The sequence below is a fragment of the Aristolochia californica genome, unplaced genomic scaffold (genome assembly GCF_029961685.1).
Source record: "Aristolochia californica isolate CCGP_79_NKW_82.1479 unplaced genomic scaffold, dmAriCali1.0.hap1 SCAF_6, whole genome shotgun sequence".
NCBI lineage: Eukaryota > Viridiplantae > Streptophyta > Magnoliopsida > Piperales > Aristolochiaceae > Aristolochia > Aristolochia californica.
This window is the reverse complement of record NW_027182257.1, coordinates 45131031-45149492: the sequence shown is the minus strand read 5'-3', so window position 1 is coordinate 45149492 and position 18462 is coordinate 45131031. Positions and strand designations below refer to the sequence as shown.

General features: G+C 36.9%; 1 protein-coding gene across 12 annotated transcripts; it reads right to left on the bottom strand.

The window, feature by feature from the left end:
* Nucleotides 1-4382: 4382 nt before the first annotated feature.
* On the bottom strand, nucleotides 4383-12736 carry LOC137934492 (protein WHAT'S THIS FACTOR 1, chloroplastic-like). Of its 12 annotated transcripts, XM_068778868.1 has the most exons (5): nucleotides 12540-12736; nucleotides 12123-12348; nucleotides 10409-10508; nucleotides 8932-10174; nucleotides 5806-6167 (listed from the first exon to the last, which is right to left on the bottom strand). In XM_068778868.1, the coding sequence occupies exon 4, from the start codon at nucleotides 10163-10165 to the stop codon at nucleotides 8948-8950; it is 1218 nt and encodes a 405-aa protein (XP_068634969.1). In that variant the 5' UTR covers nucleotides 10166-10174; nucleotides 10409-10508; nucleotides 12123-12348; nucleotides 12540-12736; the 3' UTR covers nucleotides 5806-6167; nucleotides 8932-8947. The 12 variants fall into 12 exon arrangements, 4 of the variants coding, with proteins under 4 accessions (XP_068634968.1, XP_068634969.1, XP_068634965.1 ...); XR_011109173.1 differs by lacking the exons at nucleotides 10409-10508; nucleotides 12123-12348; nucleotides 12540-12736 and adding exons at nucleotides 4383-5279; nucleotides 5394-5572 and having other exon boundaries at nucleotides 6068-6167; nucleotides 8932-10402; XR_011109174.1 differs by lacking the exons at nucleotides 10409-10508; nucleotides 12123-12348; nucleotides 12540-12736 and adding exons at nucleotides 4383-5047; nucleotides 5394-5572 and having other exon boundaries at nucleotides 6068-6167; nucleotides 8932-10402.
* Nucleotides 12737-18462: the final 5726 nt, after the last annotated feature.

Here is an 18462-nt window from a genome sequence, read left to right as displayed (position 1 = left end):
GCTAAACGGATCTTCCCTCCTACACCTTGGAGTGGAGGTCGGCCTTCCCCAGGAGATTGTATATTTTTTCACTTTTTTTTTAATATTCACACACTTTCTCTAAAATAATTTTGGATAGCTCCGCCTTACTGGGTAGGGAAGGGCGGAGGCCCTCCTCCACCTCTACAAGACCAGGTTACCTTCGATGATGCAGTAGAAGCACAAGACCATGCCTCAAAATTCCCACACGCCAAACAAAGGTGGAACACGGAGTTGAGTCTGGTGGGTGGCTAGCATATTACATATCAAACGCACCAAACCATGTGTCCCTCGGGGTCAACACAATATGAGAGCTGCTACAACAGACAATAATGCTAGCGTTTGCATCGATTGGCAAAACTAGTGATCACAGGGTGTTCACCACTATATCCACTTTGTTGCGGGTTGAGGGTCCAAATGGGTATGTAAATTTTGGCCAATCTGTAAAACCATAGTGGAGCTCCAAATCAAAGAACCCTAAACACTAAACACTAAACACTCCCACGAGTTTGATGGGAAGGGCGAGGCAGGGACATTCAGGTGTACGACAGTGATGAGGGGATCGAGGAGAGGGGCTTAGGGAGGGTTTGGTTTCTTGGGAGCTAGGTTGGGAAGGTTCGAGTTGGCGTGTTTGGGAAGGCAACTATGATAGTACGGAGGAGGTGGCTGATGGGAAGCGCTAAATAGGTGCTGAGTTGGCCAAGGGTAATGGGCTGACGTGGGTGGGGGTGAGTTGGCTGATGTGAAGGGTGAACAACATGTCGTACGGTCGTGTCAGGTGTGAGGACCAAAGTCAAGGCGGGGGTACCAAGGAATTTTGAATTTGGGTTTCAAATTTTGAAATCCGGACAGGTGAATGAGTGGGCTCGGTTTCTGGGGTGACTCAGGTGATGAGTGGGCTTGGCATTATATGGCTCGGAGGGTATTGGGTGAGCTGAGTCGAGGATGATTCAGGCCGAGTCTTGGCGAGGCTAGTTGGGTTGATGACCTCGCGAATTGGGGAGAATGGAGGGGAGAATGGGAGGGAGAATTTCCATGGCGCAGAATTCAAGCAGATTCCAGCACGAAAAAATACCAGAGATAAGCTTAATACTGTAAAGGCCACTTACCAGAGTTCTTGGCCGGAGGAAGAATCGTTCCTTGTGGGGGTTTTCGTTCTGTTCCTCAATCCAAAGTAGTTCTCCGAAGATGTTGGCGATACTGCTAATGGTGTGGTGGCATCAAAGCTTTGTGGGAATGCCCCCCGCAGTCACCCACTGTCCGGCCGAGAATTTTGTGAGCTTGGGGGATCAGTTGACCAGTTTCCAGTCTGTGTCGATCCTCGGTGGAATTGAAGAGATGAGCTAGTGTTGGTCCACGACTCGCTTGACGGATGGAGTTTTGGGAGGCGAAAAATGAGCACTTAACCATTATTCGGTTCTGCTATCTGAGACGTCTGGTTTGACGATGATGACAACGGCGTCTGGTTCCATTAATCAGAGCCTGGGCTGGGAGGGTGAGGGTTGTGTGATTAGGAGAGAACTGGATCGGGCCTGGGCTGGGAGGGTGAGGGTTGTGTGATTAGGAGAGAACTGGATCAGGGGGGGGGGGGGGGGGGGGTGGGTGGGGGGGAGCGGTTTGTTTTTTGGAAGGGTTTGGAGAAGGCTTTTGCGGAAGGTATTCCAACCGAAGCTGGAGTTGTGTTTTTTGGGGAAGGAAGATAACTCCCATGGTGGTCGTTCCACGCCGTTGAGTGATGGAGCACTCCAGGTCGCCTCGATGGTATTGTGTGTGTAAACCCTCACACGTTAGCCAGGACCGCCCAAAGCTTCGACGTGTCCTGCCGGAGAGGACTTCGTCGAGGAACGAGGACTCCGTTCGTTCACTCGCCGCAAGGGGTGTCTAACCGAGTCAGCTCGTCAAACTCGGTTTTATTACGGCTCGGCTCTATTCAGTTTGGCTCGAAAACTCTAAGTTCGACCGAATCAAAGTTTGGCTCGAAAGCTCGCGAGCCGAGCTTGACCAAATCAAGGTTTGGTTCGAAAGCTCGCGAGCCGGCTCGTTAACAGGCAAGTCACGGGATCGGGAGCCGAGCCCCTCCCGTCCGCCATCCGCCTCTGTCGCCGTTGACAGCTCCTCGCTAGCCACTAGATCCCCTACCCTCCGATTTCTTCATCTTCCTCCGATTTCTTCGCCTCCTCTATTTCCGTTGTCGACGATAGGTCCTCACCGGTAGAGTGCCTTCGCTCCGCGTCGTTTCGACGGAAAGCCACACGCGAGATCATAAGTAAAAAAAATAAAAACCCTTTGCCCTTCCTAATGCCTCTTGAAGATATTGAAAATACATATTAGTAGAAATACAACTCTAAACACTATTAGTTGTTTTTTTAATAAATATTGAAAATACATTTTTAGTTAAAATATAGGGACCATTAGTGTCTCATGTTTTTTAAAATATTTTTCTAATTAGAAATTTTTATTAAAAAATCATATATTTTTCTAAGTTAGATTTTCTTGCCAAAATGGGCAAGAAAACTGTTTAGAAAATTTTTGAATAAATATTTGACAATTGATGCTATAATACTTTTAGCATGAGGCAGTTTTCATAGCAATTTTGTGTTTGACATTTTATTTGATTAAAAATTTATCGATAAATATAGTAATATATTATATTCATTATTAATTTTTATTTATTTCCCTAGAAGAGGCAATAAAAGGTCCATTTAACTTTCTTAAGAAAATTTTAAAATATTTCTAATAATTTTCTAATAAGTCTCTAATAGTTACAAGATTTTATTTAAATATTTTTTTGGAAAAGTGTATCCTAGGAAAAACATTTCTAGTTTTTTCTGGAATATAAAATTTCAATCAGGGGCACTAAGGACGTCATAGTAAATTTATGATCAGATTCAAAAATTACAAAATAAGTTAAACAACATTTGGGGTAAAAAAGATTAATATTGGTAGATTTTAATCCATTATTGAGATTCAATCCTGAACCTCCCCTATCATTCATTTTTAAAAAATGTATGCATAATTTTATAGATAATTTATTTGACATACATTTCATGTAGAGTATTAAATGTAGGTTAACCTCAAACTCGACTAGAGCTCGAGCTCGAACTTGGTTAAAATTATTAGACTCGAGCTCGATTACAATTTTAGGCTCGAAGCTAGGTCTGCTCGAGCTCGAGTTCAAAATCTTTAAATAAGCTCGGCTCAAACGTAGGAAGGTTCAGACTCAGTTGGATTTGATGTCACCCTAATGCTCAATTTTAAGAAGAGGTCAAGCCCAATTTTATGTAAAATGAATGCCCAAATTTATGTACAATGAATGTATAATTTTATTTACAATTTAAATGTATGATAGATCTCGAACTCAAGACATGTAATTTTTGAAAAATTTTAAATGAATGTTGATGCTCGAGCTCGGTTCGAACTTGGTTAAAATTATTGGGCTCGAACTCAATAACAATTTTAGGCTAAGTCTAGGTTCGAGCTCGAGTTTGAAATATTTAAATCAGGTTCGGCTCAAACATAAGCAGGTTCCATGTCACCCCTTCTCGCCGCAAAATAGTAATAGTAATTCCATGGTGGAACTCAACCTTGGGAGGGTGCTAACTCGCCAATCCCAATGCATTTTCTAGAGGAGCGTGTTTAGGGTTTAGGGTTTATCGTTTGCCATTAAGTTTTTCTAATTTTTTATTATTTCTTAAACATATGTAATATTTTTAATAATTATACCCTTGCATTTATTACTGCTAATTTAAATATGTGCTTTTAAATTAAATATAATATTTAATAAAAAATTATAATACAATGATCAACTAATTAATACTAAGCTGATACAATATTTCTTACCTACCGTTTTACATTATATTATCTAACTTAATTTTTATTTTAATGACATTACGTATTTATCATCAAAATTTGGTTAAAATTAATACATGGATTTGGTGTTTTATTATTGATATAATATTAATTATGGTATATTAATTGAAATATTGTAGAATAATTATAGTATATGTTTTTTAATTAATGTTTAATTGTATTAATTTTTTATTAAATATTCATAATTATAATTTGATTTGATCTTAATCTTAATATATAATCTAAAAATTAATAATTAAATATTATTTTTATCATTGTCAATGTCACATATTTAACTACTTTACGATAATATCAAGTTACAAATCAACTGATATTAAAAACAAATGCATACAAGTTTAACCCAAAACTTCAGGGTAGCTTGTACCAATATGTATTGAAATACTTATTTAAAAAAAAGAAACTAAGTAATAATCTATTTATATATACACGAATACATTTATTACATATGTATCAAAACTAATTAAAATTTAAGAAAAATGTTTTTTTGGGCTGGACACGATTATCATACTCAGGTTTGACTCGAACAAAGCTATGCATGAATATCTTCAAACTATTCAGGAATAGTTTGCAACTTCCGATAAGGCATTAACGAGCACCCTGATAACCCAAATATGTTCCTTGGTGTGTTTTGAATATAATATGACTCATGCTTCTTATAACACTTGGTGGATTGATTCTGGTACTACAATTCATATTGCTAACACTATGCAGGGTTTCTTGAACCAAAGAAAACGGATGCCAGGTGAATGCTCCATCTATTCAAGAAACAAGATGGGAACTTGAGAAAATCCTTGAGCCACAAGATATGCCTTATGACGTTCAATAGACCCATTAGAGGGAAGTTTTGTTTTGAAAATCCAGCAACAACCAACCACATTATGATGCTGAGGACGAGGTACAAGAACCCACATATCATTTTTCTTCAATGCGTGAATTTCATCATACATAGCCGAGAGCCATTCAAGATGTTTAGCAACAGACTTGAAGCCCTGTGGCTCTTTGAAAGCAAGAAGAGCCTGAAACAACTAAGAAGAAGATGAGATATTCATAACATGATACAACCGTGGTTTGAATATACCAGCTTTCCCTCGGGTAATCATCGGATGGCTAGAAGTGGTTACTCAAGGAGAGGACAAAACGGGGGAAGGAATGGTAGAATCTGGAACGACATAATCCAAGAGAGTTTCCTCATCAAGAACTAACGTTAGAAGAACTAGAAACACATTCCAGACACTCAGAAAAATGAATATAGTCACTGTTAGATGGCAGATTTTGCACAGAATCATAAGTATAAGGAAAGATATGTTCATAAAACTGCACATGTCGAGAAACAGAGACACGATGTGTCTTACGGTCTAAGCACTGAAATCCTTTATGAAAGGTACTGTATCCTAAAAAGACACAAGGAGCAGATTTTGGAGACAATTTATTAGGTGAGTAATCTCTTAAATAAGGGAAGCAAAGACACCCAAAAATACAAAGTATAGAGTAATAGGGTTGCTTACCAAACAGGAGCTCATAAGGTGTTTTGCCAGCAAGAGACAGTGACAGGAGTCGGTTACTGAGAAAGACGGCAGTAGAGAAAGCCTCATCCCATAGGGAGAGCGGCACATGAGCATGAAACATAAGAGTAAGACCCGTTTCTGTGACATGACGATGCTTACGTTCGGCAATTCTGTTCTGACTAGGAGTGTAAGGTCATGCCAGACGAAGATCAATGCCACAAGAATGCAAATGAGAGCAAAACTTATTATTAGTAAACTCAGTTCCACCATCACACTGAAATGAATTGATTTTAGCAGAAAATTGTGTCCTAATAAAACGTTGTAAAAGAATTAAAGTATCTAAGAAATCGGATTTATGTTTTAAAGGGAATATCCAACTAAATCTGGTACCATCATCAATGAAAACAACCTAGTATTTATATCCAGTAAAAGAAGAAACTAGTGACGGACCCCATAGGTCACATTGTAAACGATCAAAAGGCATGGCACAATGTTCATCATTTAGAGAAAAAGGTAAATGGTGGCATTTGCCGAGTCTACAACCAACACAAATTTCAGAATCATTGTTCACCAATTTATTACTACAAGAAATAGATCCTAATTTAAAAAGAAAAGCAATAGTACGATAATGTGGATGACCAAGGTGAGCATGCCATAAACGAAAAGATGCTCACGGTGAAGAAGTAGTGGACTCAAAGGCATGATGACGACGATCCAACGCGTAGAGACCATTTTCACATCTTCCGACTCCAGTACCGCTCTTGTGACCCGATCCTGTATAGTAAAACCAGAGGAAGAGAAGGTAACACAACAATTATTGTCCTTAGAAAGTGGACTAATAGAAATAAGATTTTTCTTAATTCCAGGAACAACTAAGACATTAGATAAAAAAAGAAGACTAGACGGAACAATAGATGAAATGGAACTAGTGTGAGAGATTGTTAAAGACTGACCATTGCCAACCATGACACGTTCATTACCAAAATAGACAGCCGATTGATCCACACCCTCGGTGTCACTAGTCATGTGGGACGTTGTACCAGAGTCAGGGAACCATTCAGTGATATTAAAATCCTGAATCGAGCAAGCAGAAAATGCCTCAACAAAGTTAGCCCATTGCTTCTTCTTGAGTTTCAAGAAATGCCAGCAACGTTTGGCCAAGTGACCCTCTTTGTCGCACAACTAACAATGAACGGAGGAGTTGGAGGATGACTTCGAATTGGCAAACGGTGTAAGAGAGGTTGAAGACTGATGCTTCACTTTCTTATGACCACCCACTTTGGAAGTTTGCTGCATAAAATAAGCAGAGTTGGAAGATGAATGGGAAACTGACCGTTCAAAGATTTCATGGCTCAAAGCTTTCGAAACAATCTCTGCAAAGGATGGTAGAGGAAGTTGTGACATCGTGGTGGTAGAAAATATCTTGTAGTCGGGTCCCAATGCGCGTAGGTACCAGTGGACTTTATCTGTGACCTCAATGGGACGACCTATAGCAGCCAATTGATCGCAAAGACCTTTGAAGGTGGGAGAAAACTCAGCAATGGACTGGAAGCCACGATGCATCAGTTGGAGTTCATCCTTGAGTTGAAGCTCTCGAGTTTTTGATCGGTGCGAAAATAAAACTTCAAGCGCATGCCATGCCTCATGGGAGTAACGGAAACCCAATAGCTCACTCATAGATTCCTCTGTAAGAGAAGAATAGAGTAAACTGAGTAGTGTCTAATCGGTATGTAGCCAAGAGGTATCTGCAGTATTGGACTTTGGGGTGCCATCAGAACCAATAATCATGGGAGAAGGAGTCGTGATGCTACCGTCCAAAAAACCAAAAAGTTCTTGACTAGATAATAGAGGAACGAACTGATTTCTCCACAATAGATAATTGGAGGAGGTCAGTTTAATGGTGAGCATATGCACCATTGTGTTGAGCAGAAGAGTACGAGGTGACGAAGACGAATCAGCCATGGTCAAAATCGAAAAAAAAAAAAACTTGAAACTGATACCATAAAATGAATCGCAAATGGTATCAGAGCTATGCCCCAGAGTTAGCAATGGTGGATGAATCCTCTGAATACCGAATGAAGGTGGTAGGCCTCGAATTAGATCACCAAAGGGATCCATGGATGTGCTCTATTAGACACGTGCTCCAGATTCTTTATGGACATGTCCTAGTCCCAACACGATGAAGAGGAGTTTATCTGGATAGAGCATGCTCTTGAGACAGGTGGTTCTCCATATAAGGCGTGTACTTCCAACGCATTGGAGTGGAAAAGCCGGGTTGGTAAAGAGTGAACGGATAGATAATTGTTAGATGGCAAACTCAGTGCTCCTTTGTTCAAGGGAAGGATTATTGGGTATACGACCAAAATCCCACATTGACTAAAAAAGGAGAGGATCATGGATATATAAGTATGAACATCATCTCTCTTGGTATGAGGCCTTTTGGGGTACTTGAAAGGACATTTTATGTTCCTTCTTTTTCTAGAAACCTTACCTAAGTTTCCAAACTTTAACCCTTTGGATTCAATTTTAATTTTCTTAAAAATTTCCTTAATTTGTATAAAGACCATATTCTTGTTAGAAATGGCATTTTGGAAGTAAGATTGTTCAAACTACTTTTACACCCTACATTTGATTACAGTTTTACTATTGTGCATGGTATTAATGTTGGTATTAAAAGAAGTGTTATAAATGAGAATTCCTCCATGTTATTGCATAGGAGATTAGGTCATATATCCATTGATAGAATTAAAATATTAATTAATGATGGAATCCTTGATACTCTTGATTTTATTGATTTTGGTATATATGTGTATTGCATTAAAGGAAAGCAAACCAACAAGTACAAGAAAGGTACCAAGAGGACTTCTGATGTCTTGGAAATCATACACACTAATATTTCAAGTCCTTATGATGCATGTTTCAAGTAGTATTTTATTACCTTTATTGATGACCATACACGATATATATATCACTATCTGCTTTATGATAGAAGAAGTAAAACACTATATGTTTTTAAGGTCTATTCAGCAAACAAATCAAAATCATGAGGTCAAATAGAGGTGGTGAATATTATAGAAGGTACACTGAAAGAGGACAATTGCCTGATCCTTTTGCAAGGTTTCTTGAGGAATAAGGTATTGTGTCACAATACAAAATGCACCGAGTGCTTCACTTCTATCATACCAACAAATATAATAGAAGTGAAGTACTCTACAAGATTTCTAATGTGAGTCTTATGGGTGAGACAATTCTTAGGGATAAACTAATACTTAATATACTATCAAAAGTTATATACTTGGTCAAATTGACCTACTTAGCATTATGACCTGGTATGAGCTACCAATAATCCAAGATGAACTTCCCATTGAACAAGGTGTTGGATAAAAAATAATAGCAATTTGGACCAAAAACCAAAATTATTAATTTTTAAGACATCATGGTTATCGTTTCCCACAAGAAACATTAGAAAAATATATCGACCATGCATAAAAAACAAATAGAACATACGACTATTTTAGCAAATAAGTTCGGAAATTACCACCTCATCATGGTCCTCAATCCTTATAAGCATCATATACTTCTCCAATGACCATCTCTTCATCTGTTGTAAGTCCCTCATCTTCCACGGTCCTGTTGGAATCTTCATCCTCTATCCATTTATATGCAATTTTATCACTATCATCATCAGACAGATTAACATTCTCCATGTCTGAAAACTCATTAAAAGTAGCAGGTCTTTTTAACTTTCCTCGATACCCAATGAGACTCTGAACCTTTTCCCTCCAAAGAACCAAAGGAAATTTCTCAATCAATTCCGAACTTTCGTAAGCCTCAGTCAAGAAAACGCTAAATCTCTTCCCCCTTTCTGAAACATAGAAAATCCCAAAGTGCTTCAAAAGAAGCCTCATTAACTTTTGAGGTAATAAAAATTCTTGCCTGAAATGAGTAAGATGATCAGTTATTAGCCGTTTCTCAAGAGTAAAGCTTAGCATCTCATGCATAATTGCCACAGCTCTTTTATCAAATTCTAGAGTCCCGGCAGTTAATCCTTTAGCATCAGCGTATGGAGAAAGGTAAGGCCGCTTTTGAAAGTGGTCAATTTTTCCACCATATCTATAGATTTTCTTAAAGTTTGGTGGAAATTTCAAGGGAAAGGGTAGGCAAAGCATCCCAGGAGTTGTAATGTCAGCCTCCACTCCTACCATTCTCCTCTTCTCCAACTCAGTCACAGCCCAACTGGGGTTCCATGATACAAGTTCCAAATACTCAGTATCATCAATTTTGACTACCTTGAAAAGATCAGGATATTCATGAACCCAACTAATTCGAAAGTCAGAGGGAAGACCAAAATCTCTCCTAAAATGTGCAATCTTGTCAATCTTAATTCTCTTGTTGATGGACATCATTAAGAATCTGGAAATGTATTCTGCAACTTTTTCACTGTACTCATTTAGGAGTTTTTCTTCTTCCTCCACCAAATCCTCAGCTTGCTTTGTAAATCCACACCATATGATACCTCGTTCATCCTTATATAATTCAAATAGTTTTGGGGATTTTCGGATAAAATCAGAAACTTTATGAGGCTTACGGAGATTAATCTGCCTTCTGTACTGTTCCAGTTCTCTTAGTTTTATAATCTGCTCCGGTTCTTTCTTTAAAACCTCCATTACAAACAATACTTTGAAGAGGATTTTCCATTTCTCTGTGACAATTTCAAGGTCATGCGCCCTCTTTTTCTTACTTCTGTCTTGTACTCTTCTACTTCTTGTCATGGCCCGCTTCTGTGACATGCAAGGGGTCAATCCAAACAGTGTGCATTCATATGGTTTCACATGGACTAGGGGCTGTAAACTTTGTCCCATGTCTCTAACTCTAATGCTTCCTACACTATCGAACTTCCTTATTACATCCCACACACCATACAACCGAGCAATCATGATTCCATAGGGTGTCAAACTTTAACTAAATGCTTCTAGAATGAAATCTAGCCAACCAATAACTTAAATTAAGAATACCTATAAACCTCTCAGCCACTTCAATAAAAGCATGGAAAACTGACAATGTGGAGAAGGCAAATCTGTCAAAGCACTGAAGAACATCTTTCACCTTTTACAACTGGCAAACAAAACAGTGAAACACATAACTAGTTAGAACCAGGTCCGTGCTAAACTTCCCCTTTTTGAAGGAATACTTTTCCTGAATCTTGTCATTAAAATTTTAAGAATTGGAAGACAGCTAGAGAGAACTGAAGCATATTCACCAGAATGATCAATTTTGGAACTCTTAGTAGAATTTAGAACGAAATTACGCTAAATAAGCAAAATATACTAATACTGAGTTTGCCTTTTCTCTTCTTATTGACTTGTGTGTTGCAGCAGAAGTTTTGTTAATGTACAGGAATACAAGCTTAAATGCTAGTGCTTACACTGGAATTGCCTACCATTCGGGACACTATTAGAATACCAAGTCCTCACAAACATAAATTGGAATTATCTACCAATTGACTCAGAAAGGATAAAAAATATATAGAAGAATTCAGTTTCCAAACAGTGTATCCTCTAACTCATGAAAATATGATTTTCCATGGAATTACCATCTGAACAAAAACCAAAGGACACAATAAAATAGCTCCCACTTTTTATTTACATCACTAAAACCTGTTGGCATTGGACAACCATAAATTATGGAGCCACTGACCTGAGATCTCTAAATAATCAATTTCTAAACAAGAATAGCCACAATAAAAACATGTCACTACTAATACATTAACCTCAGATAAGCTGATTCAAATTAGTTGGATTACTTCCCCCCCTGCAATCATGTTATCAAGAACTTCACTAACCACAATTGAGTGAGAAAAATATTTAAGTTTGAAGCAAGGAGCTCATACTTTCACATGGGTTAAAAAAGAGTAAACATGAATCTGGGATGTACAATGCTCACAACAGGAGCCAAATACAACCATTAGAATTAAAGGTGTGTTACAAACTTCAATTTCTAGTCCTGCCAATATCAGATGAGTTTTATCAATGAATTAACTAACTTATTAAGTTTTTTGTTTGATTATCACTAAGCGAAGCTCACCAGGCTGAAGCCTATAACACATAATAAATGTAGGTAGCCCCTTATCTCACAATGACTTGAAAAAAGCCTTTTCACACAAAACCCCAAAAACAGGCAATATCAAGCAATAAAAACTCATTGCAATATCATCAAACAGGAGACTAGCAAGTCAGGAGAGTATTTGGATCTAGGATTTACCGGCAATAGTTTAATTTGTTTCACCAATATGCACCTGTTCCTTGATTGATATTTAAATGTGGTATTTTTCTCCTGTCTCCTTGGATTCAATTCTTTACAGTAAAAATTATTGACATATTCCAAAATATTACGGCTTCTGTTGCTTATGCTTGAGTCTCAAGATACCACTCCATCCCATTTTTTCCCTAATCACCCTTTTTCTTCCCGATGCAGCTGACTGTCACCACTAGTCGTTATTTCACACGAATTGAGAACTATTTCTTTCAAAATATACATCACTGATTAATTTTATTTTGACTTTGCATATAATCTTTTATTACATATAAAAGAAGCTATTGCTCTGAATGTTACGGATGAAATCCTATTGAATCGGATGCACAACAACAATGATGGAGCCAGAAAGAAGTAAGGTTCTTACAGGGTGAAATTCCACACAAAATAAAATACAGAGTGAACAAAGAAAATTACCAAATATCGAAAAACATTGGACGACCAATCGAGTCAACACACAAAGCTTCTCCACCAGAAACCAATGTCTTGCTGGTTTGTTTGTGTCATTGATTTTGGGGGCGTTGTGGCTGGCGCGAGGGGGAAGAACACGGGCGGGATGCAAGTGTGAGAGGAAATATTAGACGGCGAAGATGACGGTGAGCCTAGAAGGGCATTTCGGGGACGTTGTATAAACCCCTAAACCCTAAAAATTTCAAACGATATTAACTGGAAGTAGACAAACAGAAAATGAAGCAGGAAATACACCCATCTATTCCATCCAAAAGGTCTATTCACGAAGAGGAAAATCTTCACCCACTTATTAAAAACAATTATCGCATGCTTAAATCTTCCATAAAACCAAAAATCAAAACTCCAAATCCGGCGAAATCTTACCCCTTAAGGAAAGTTGAGGGAGTGTAGGAGTGTAGAAAAGGAAAAGACAAATTTCGACCTCCTTCCCCCTCTCCTGCCTTCTTCGATATTTTCTTCCTGCCGTCGCGCGCCTTTTCTCCCTTTCTCTCTCTCCAAACCCTAAAGTCGAATGAACCTTCCCGGGCTCCCATTGTTGTCGACGCGTTCCCGAGTTCCCATTGTTGTCGTTTTACTTCTCTTTCCTCCTTTTCATGTTTTTTTAAATCACTTTCTATGGAAGAACCAAAATGCCCCTATCTTTCCATTTATTTCATTATTTCTCAACTATCCCTAATGAAATTTAACAAGGATGGAATTCAACAAATCATCAATTAACATTAATTCATTTAAATTATATCATAACATGAAATTAAATTAAATAATACAATTAAATACAGAAATTAAACCATAACAACGTTTTAAGTAATACAAAAATTAAAGATATACAAATATTTAATATCAATTAAATCAATACATTTAAATACATACATAATTAGTTAAATAAACTAATACAGAAATTAAATATAAAGTAAATATTCAACTATTAACAAAAACCCAATTAATACATTAAATTCAACTAATTTATTTAAATTATATAAACTAACACAATTAAATACAGAAATTAATTCATTATCAATCCAATTTCAATAAATTTATTATTTCATTATTAACAGAATTTATTAAACTAAATATTCAATGTCAACACTAAACACATACATTACAAAAGTATAATATCGAACAATTTATGAAACCCTAAATTTTTAAAAATAGTGTTTATTCCATTGACAAATAACAACATAGATATTGAGGGACTCAAAAGGGTTGAATTATCAATTCTCTTTAAGGTTTTAGGTAAATAAAAGTAATTATTAACCAACTAAAGAGGGAATTGACGAAAGCGATAAGAATAAAGGATATTTTTTTGTAAGAAAATATGTGCTAACGAATCGGCTCATGAGTTAACAAGTTGAACATGGAAAATCTCGAGTGTGATTTGTTATACTTAACAGGCCTTATTTCAAGTTTGAGTTCGTGCCAAACTCAAGTAAAAACTGAACTGAGCCGAGCTCAAATGGTTCCATTGGGCTTGGTGTCACCCCTATCTCTTCTACTTCTTCTCATCCCTCCTTTTCTCGTGTTTTTTTAAAACCCTTTACCAAAATGTTCCTATCGTTCTACCTTATTCCACCACTATCCTTAATGTAACGTAATAAGGATTGTATGTCTAACTATTCATTACATCTTTAATTAATTGTAGCCTTTTTAAGTAGAGATGTAATTATTGCTCTTATGGCAAGGTAGCATGACCAGGTCCCTATTGTTTTTTCACATTTGGCTTTTTCTCTAATCTAAGGGATTGTTATATGAAGTTATATTCAACCATGATGAAGATTACTTTTCATTCATTATAACTCAAATATACCACTAGATTCATTTAGGGTTTAGGAAAATAATTTAAATATAAAGAAAAATAATTCATTTGAACATAAAAAATGGAAAATAATTTATAAGTTTTGGAACAAAGATTAACCATGAAAAACCAATAAGGGAATAAAAGTAGACTAGGAAAAAATCAAAGATCCACTATGAAGATGAAATAATTTACAAGATAAATTACACACACTCACAGGTATTTTTCTCTAACCTCTCTCGGGCTGCAACTCGAGATCGTTCTCCGTGATGATAAACCCTAATAGCGCCCCCCCGAATATAAAGAAAAAGTTAGGGAAACCATAATACAAGAGTGAAATCCCCTAATATCAACGTAAGGTGTTGATTAGGCTCCACAATTTAACACAATTAGCGTACCAAAATTTGAATCATTTATCATATAGCAATGGTCATTGATAAGATATAGGTGTGTTATCAGTTCTTTAGTTTGCTCGCTCCTAACCATTAACTCTAGATATAAGTCTCCTCCACAAACAATTCCAAATCTTCAAGAAGCCTATGTTGCATGGCTACAAAGAACTCGAAAAGTAGCCTAATGGAGATTACCAACACCTCCTTTACTTCCTCTTTTCTTTGCTTTTCTTTTTTGTGGGAAATATCAGCTTCACTTTTTCACCCTTCAAAACTTTTACATGTTTAAATGGCTGCAAGAAATGTTATCATATGTCAGTGGACATTCCCAACTAGTTTAATATTTTATGCTACTAACCTTTGGACGTGTATGATTAGATGCCCAGCCATATTAAAACACCAACTTTAATCATTTTTAGCAAGTAAAAACAATTATTAAGTTGCCCAACAATTCAGCAAAAGTATTTGAATCAACCATTGTTTCATTCTTTCCTTTATAGTAGATGTTATTTCTCTTTTAAAGCATTTAACTTGTATCAACACAAATTAATGTTTATTGGGTTTTATTTGTACTTAGTGACCAAGGTACACTAAGTATAATTCAACATCGATATTTTTCATAGTTAAAACTAGATATGAGTTACTTAAAAATCAATAAAAAAGTTTGACCAACTCAATACTTCTTTTATTAGTTCGGGTCACTTCCTTTTAGTACATGTACCTTGATCCCCTTAACCAATAATAGGTCTGACACTTATGCAAATCATAATGTGCATGAGGGAAATTGGATATTGATTCCATGTAGTTTTTCTGTCAATATACAAGACGAGAACTCTTCAAGCAAGACTAAGAATCTTTAACTACATCTTGTGTTATAAAAACATAGTAATCACATGTCTTGGTGGTGATCATGACCTATAACTTTATAAAAAGAACAGGGTTCGACATCTATAGAACTCACTAGCCCATAAAGGCAAGTCGACTCCATGAATGTACTGTTTCCTCCATATAAAAGCCCCTAAAAGGATATATGAAATGAGACATTTTTTCAATTAGTTAGTTATATTCCACAGTTGGTCAATTTCAACACTAGAATCAATTGACCATTCACAAACGGCTTACAAAATTTTATAGTGTTCCAGTAGTGATTCATTCGATTATAAAAAAACTCCACCAAAATAAATCAAAATATCATATCCCATACTTTGGAAGAAAAAAGTAAAGTAGTTCAAAATATACTTGCATAAAAGCCCCGATATCACAAGGGAACTCGTCAACCACAATACTGGGATGAGTCTATAAAAGCTTTGATGTCATATTAAACAGAGCAATGACAAAGAAAATGCCAAGGATCAAAGGAAGGAGTCCTCTTCTACACTTGGATCTTTGTCTACCATCAAGAAATCAAAGTCTCCTTTATTCTCAAAGTATGGAGAATAAAAGAAGGAGACTAGAGATTCAAGAAGAGTGAAAGAAGTTTGGAATTAGAGACCTGATGGAGAAAAACAGGGAGGAGAAGAAGAATCACCGATGGAAAGGAAATACGAAAAAATCGGAGAAGATTTCTAGCCATAGCCTTTTAATCAGTTGTTGATACATTTTGACGAACACTTTTCTTTTAGATCTAATCTTGAAACCGGAACATACAACTCTAGGAAGAACTGCGAAACCCGGTTGGTAGTTGCAACAAGGGACAGATCAAAATCAACAGGTAGGATTACAAATCTGGAAAGGACCGATTAATATTTTAAAACTCAGCTCAAATTCCAAATAGAGAAGCAAATCCTACACGCTATGTTAGACTTTGAGGGAATCCCCAAACCCTATTAATAGGAAATGTGAAAAATACTAAACCGCTTATCTTATACATTTCTCTTCGCACCGACAAAGGTTGTACTGCTAGTAAGGAGCGATAAAACTCCACCACACAAGGAGCGATAGAATGTCTACACCTCTTGGAAGAGTTGCGAGCTCCATTTGATAGTTGTAGCAAGTCATATATAAAAACCAACAAAGAATGCTTATAGATCAAGATAGGACCGAGTATCATTTTAAAACTTAGTTCAAATCTATTGGAAGATGGGCCCAAGCTCACAAGACCAAGGAAGACCCACACGTTCAAGTGTGGAAGATGGGCTCAAACCCACTAGACTAAGAAAGGCCAACACATCCAAGACAGGTGGCAGATAGGCTCAAGATCCACAGGCCCACACAATGGTGGCATGATGGTAAATAAAGAGTTATTTCATAAACATTCATCTCAAAAAGATGGGATTGATGTAATTAGTTTAATTTTTAGGGGTATTATTATATTAATCTATAAATTGAACCTCGGGAGGAGGGTTAGGAAGCAAGTCTATAACCTCTTTCTTCCTCTTGTTTTCTCCCAATATGCCATGTCTCCTTTTCTCCATGAACTAAATCCATGGAGTCCTGAAAATCAACATGGTATCAGAGCATTGATTATCAGGACTCATAGTATGGTTTTTTAGAATTTCTATCTTGCCGTCTAGGTTAATCATTCAAAGTTGGCCTACCCATATTGTTTTTTTTTTAAGTTCTTCCAATTACCAGTATTTTGATATTGGATTCTCAATGGCAACCATCTTAAGAGAATGCTCATCTTTACAACATATTTAATGACCATCATATCTCTTAGAGTATCTTACCTAACCATTTGTCCCAATAGATTCCAATAGTTCTCAACCCTGCGCTACCATATTTTCATGTCTTTCTCTAATATGTTGTTAGAATGCCCAAAATCAGCAAGACGTGGAGGAGCAATAGTTAATCAAGTTTGCCATGGAAGCAATCCACTTCCGCAAGCCCTCTGGTTTTGTTCAAAGTAAGGTGTGATACAAGCTTCTATGCATAAATTCCACACAACATATGGATCATCATTAGATCTGCACAGAGGAGGAAGAGTCCCATGGTCTCTTTCCAGATACGAAGATCTTCTTCATCTTGATCATATGCTTTGGGTCATGAGTAAGCATAGTATCCTAATGGCCGTAGCAATCTATTTAACTCAAGGAGAAGAATAATAGCCGTTAAAAAAATAGACATTCAAGGTGAACTCCTTGTAGGAATTCTAAACTTTTGTACTTTCGCTAGGTTTTTGGTTGCACGGAAAACCTCCAACTGGATTGGAATAAGATAACTTTTTGTGTTGCCTCTGACATCTTCCTTTCAAGTTCAATCCTCATGGGTGAGTTTAATCTGGAAGTCGTATTGTTCTGCTTCAAAAATCACTCTATCTGCTCGATTGGAGCTTGATTAGAAGATCGTGATTGGCTTTCTTAATTTTATCACATATAAACAGAGTTTTGTTGCATTGCTACTTGATTTATTTTTGAAAGTTGTATGTGCAACTGAGTTTAATGTAGCGAAATCCCAAGTTGAAGTTAGCGTAATCTTCCCTCATTAATGTTTTTCAATCGAATCATTGCTCAAAATAAGCACCAGCTGATCATTGACAACACTCTGAAATCTATCATGATTAAATTTGCAAATAGAAATTTGGTGACATTGCTGATTTCTAGGCTTATTCATTTCTAGATTGAATTATTTATGGAATTATTCCCCTCCATGTGAATATCTTTGTTGTCTTTTTGGACGTCTCCATAGCTTTATTAATCATTGTTATTCAAACTTCATCATGTTGTTGATTTCCTTAGAGCGGTTTTTTTTCGAAAACTTCTCCTCTGGGCATCTTTGGTTTTCTAATTGATTCCCGGTATTGTTTCTTATTACGAGAAACTTCTCTAGCTCGTCTCCATCTCCTGTTAACGCTAGCTTCGTTGCAGTCCATTACAACTTTCGAATTTCATGCAATCGTTGCCATGATTTCTCAGTTGCTATTTTCACTTGACTAGCCACCTCCAAGAAATCCACCATCGTTGTTGGGAAATTGGACTTCAACAAAGATGGAAGGTGATATTCGATACTGTTGGTGAAGAAGACGGAATTGCCACTGTTGAGGGTTCATCTGAAATTAAATTTTTGTTGTCTTTCAAGAGCAAGAATTGGGTGAACAATGTTAGCTACCCTAGTGGGAATATGAGTTCCTGCTCCCAGTCGAGATTACAGAGGCGTGGAGACT

What these genes read in the sequence shown, in the direction of transcription:
- LOC137934492 (XM_068778867.1), bottom strand. Translation starts at nt 10,330, where the DNA reads ATGATTGCTCGGTTGTATGGTGTGTGGGATGTAATAAGGAAGTTCGAT.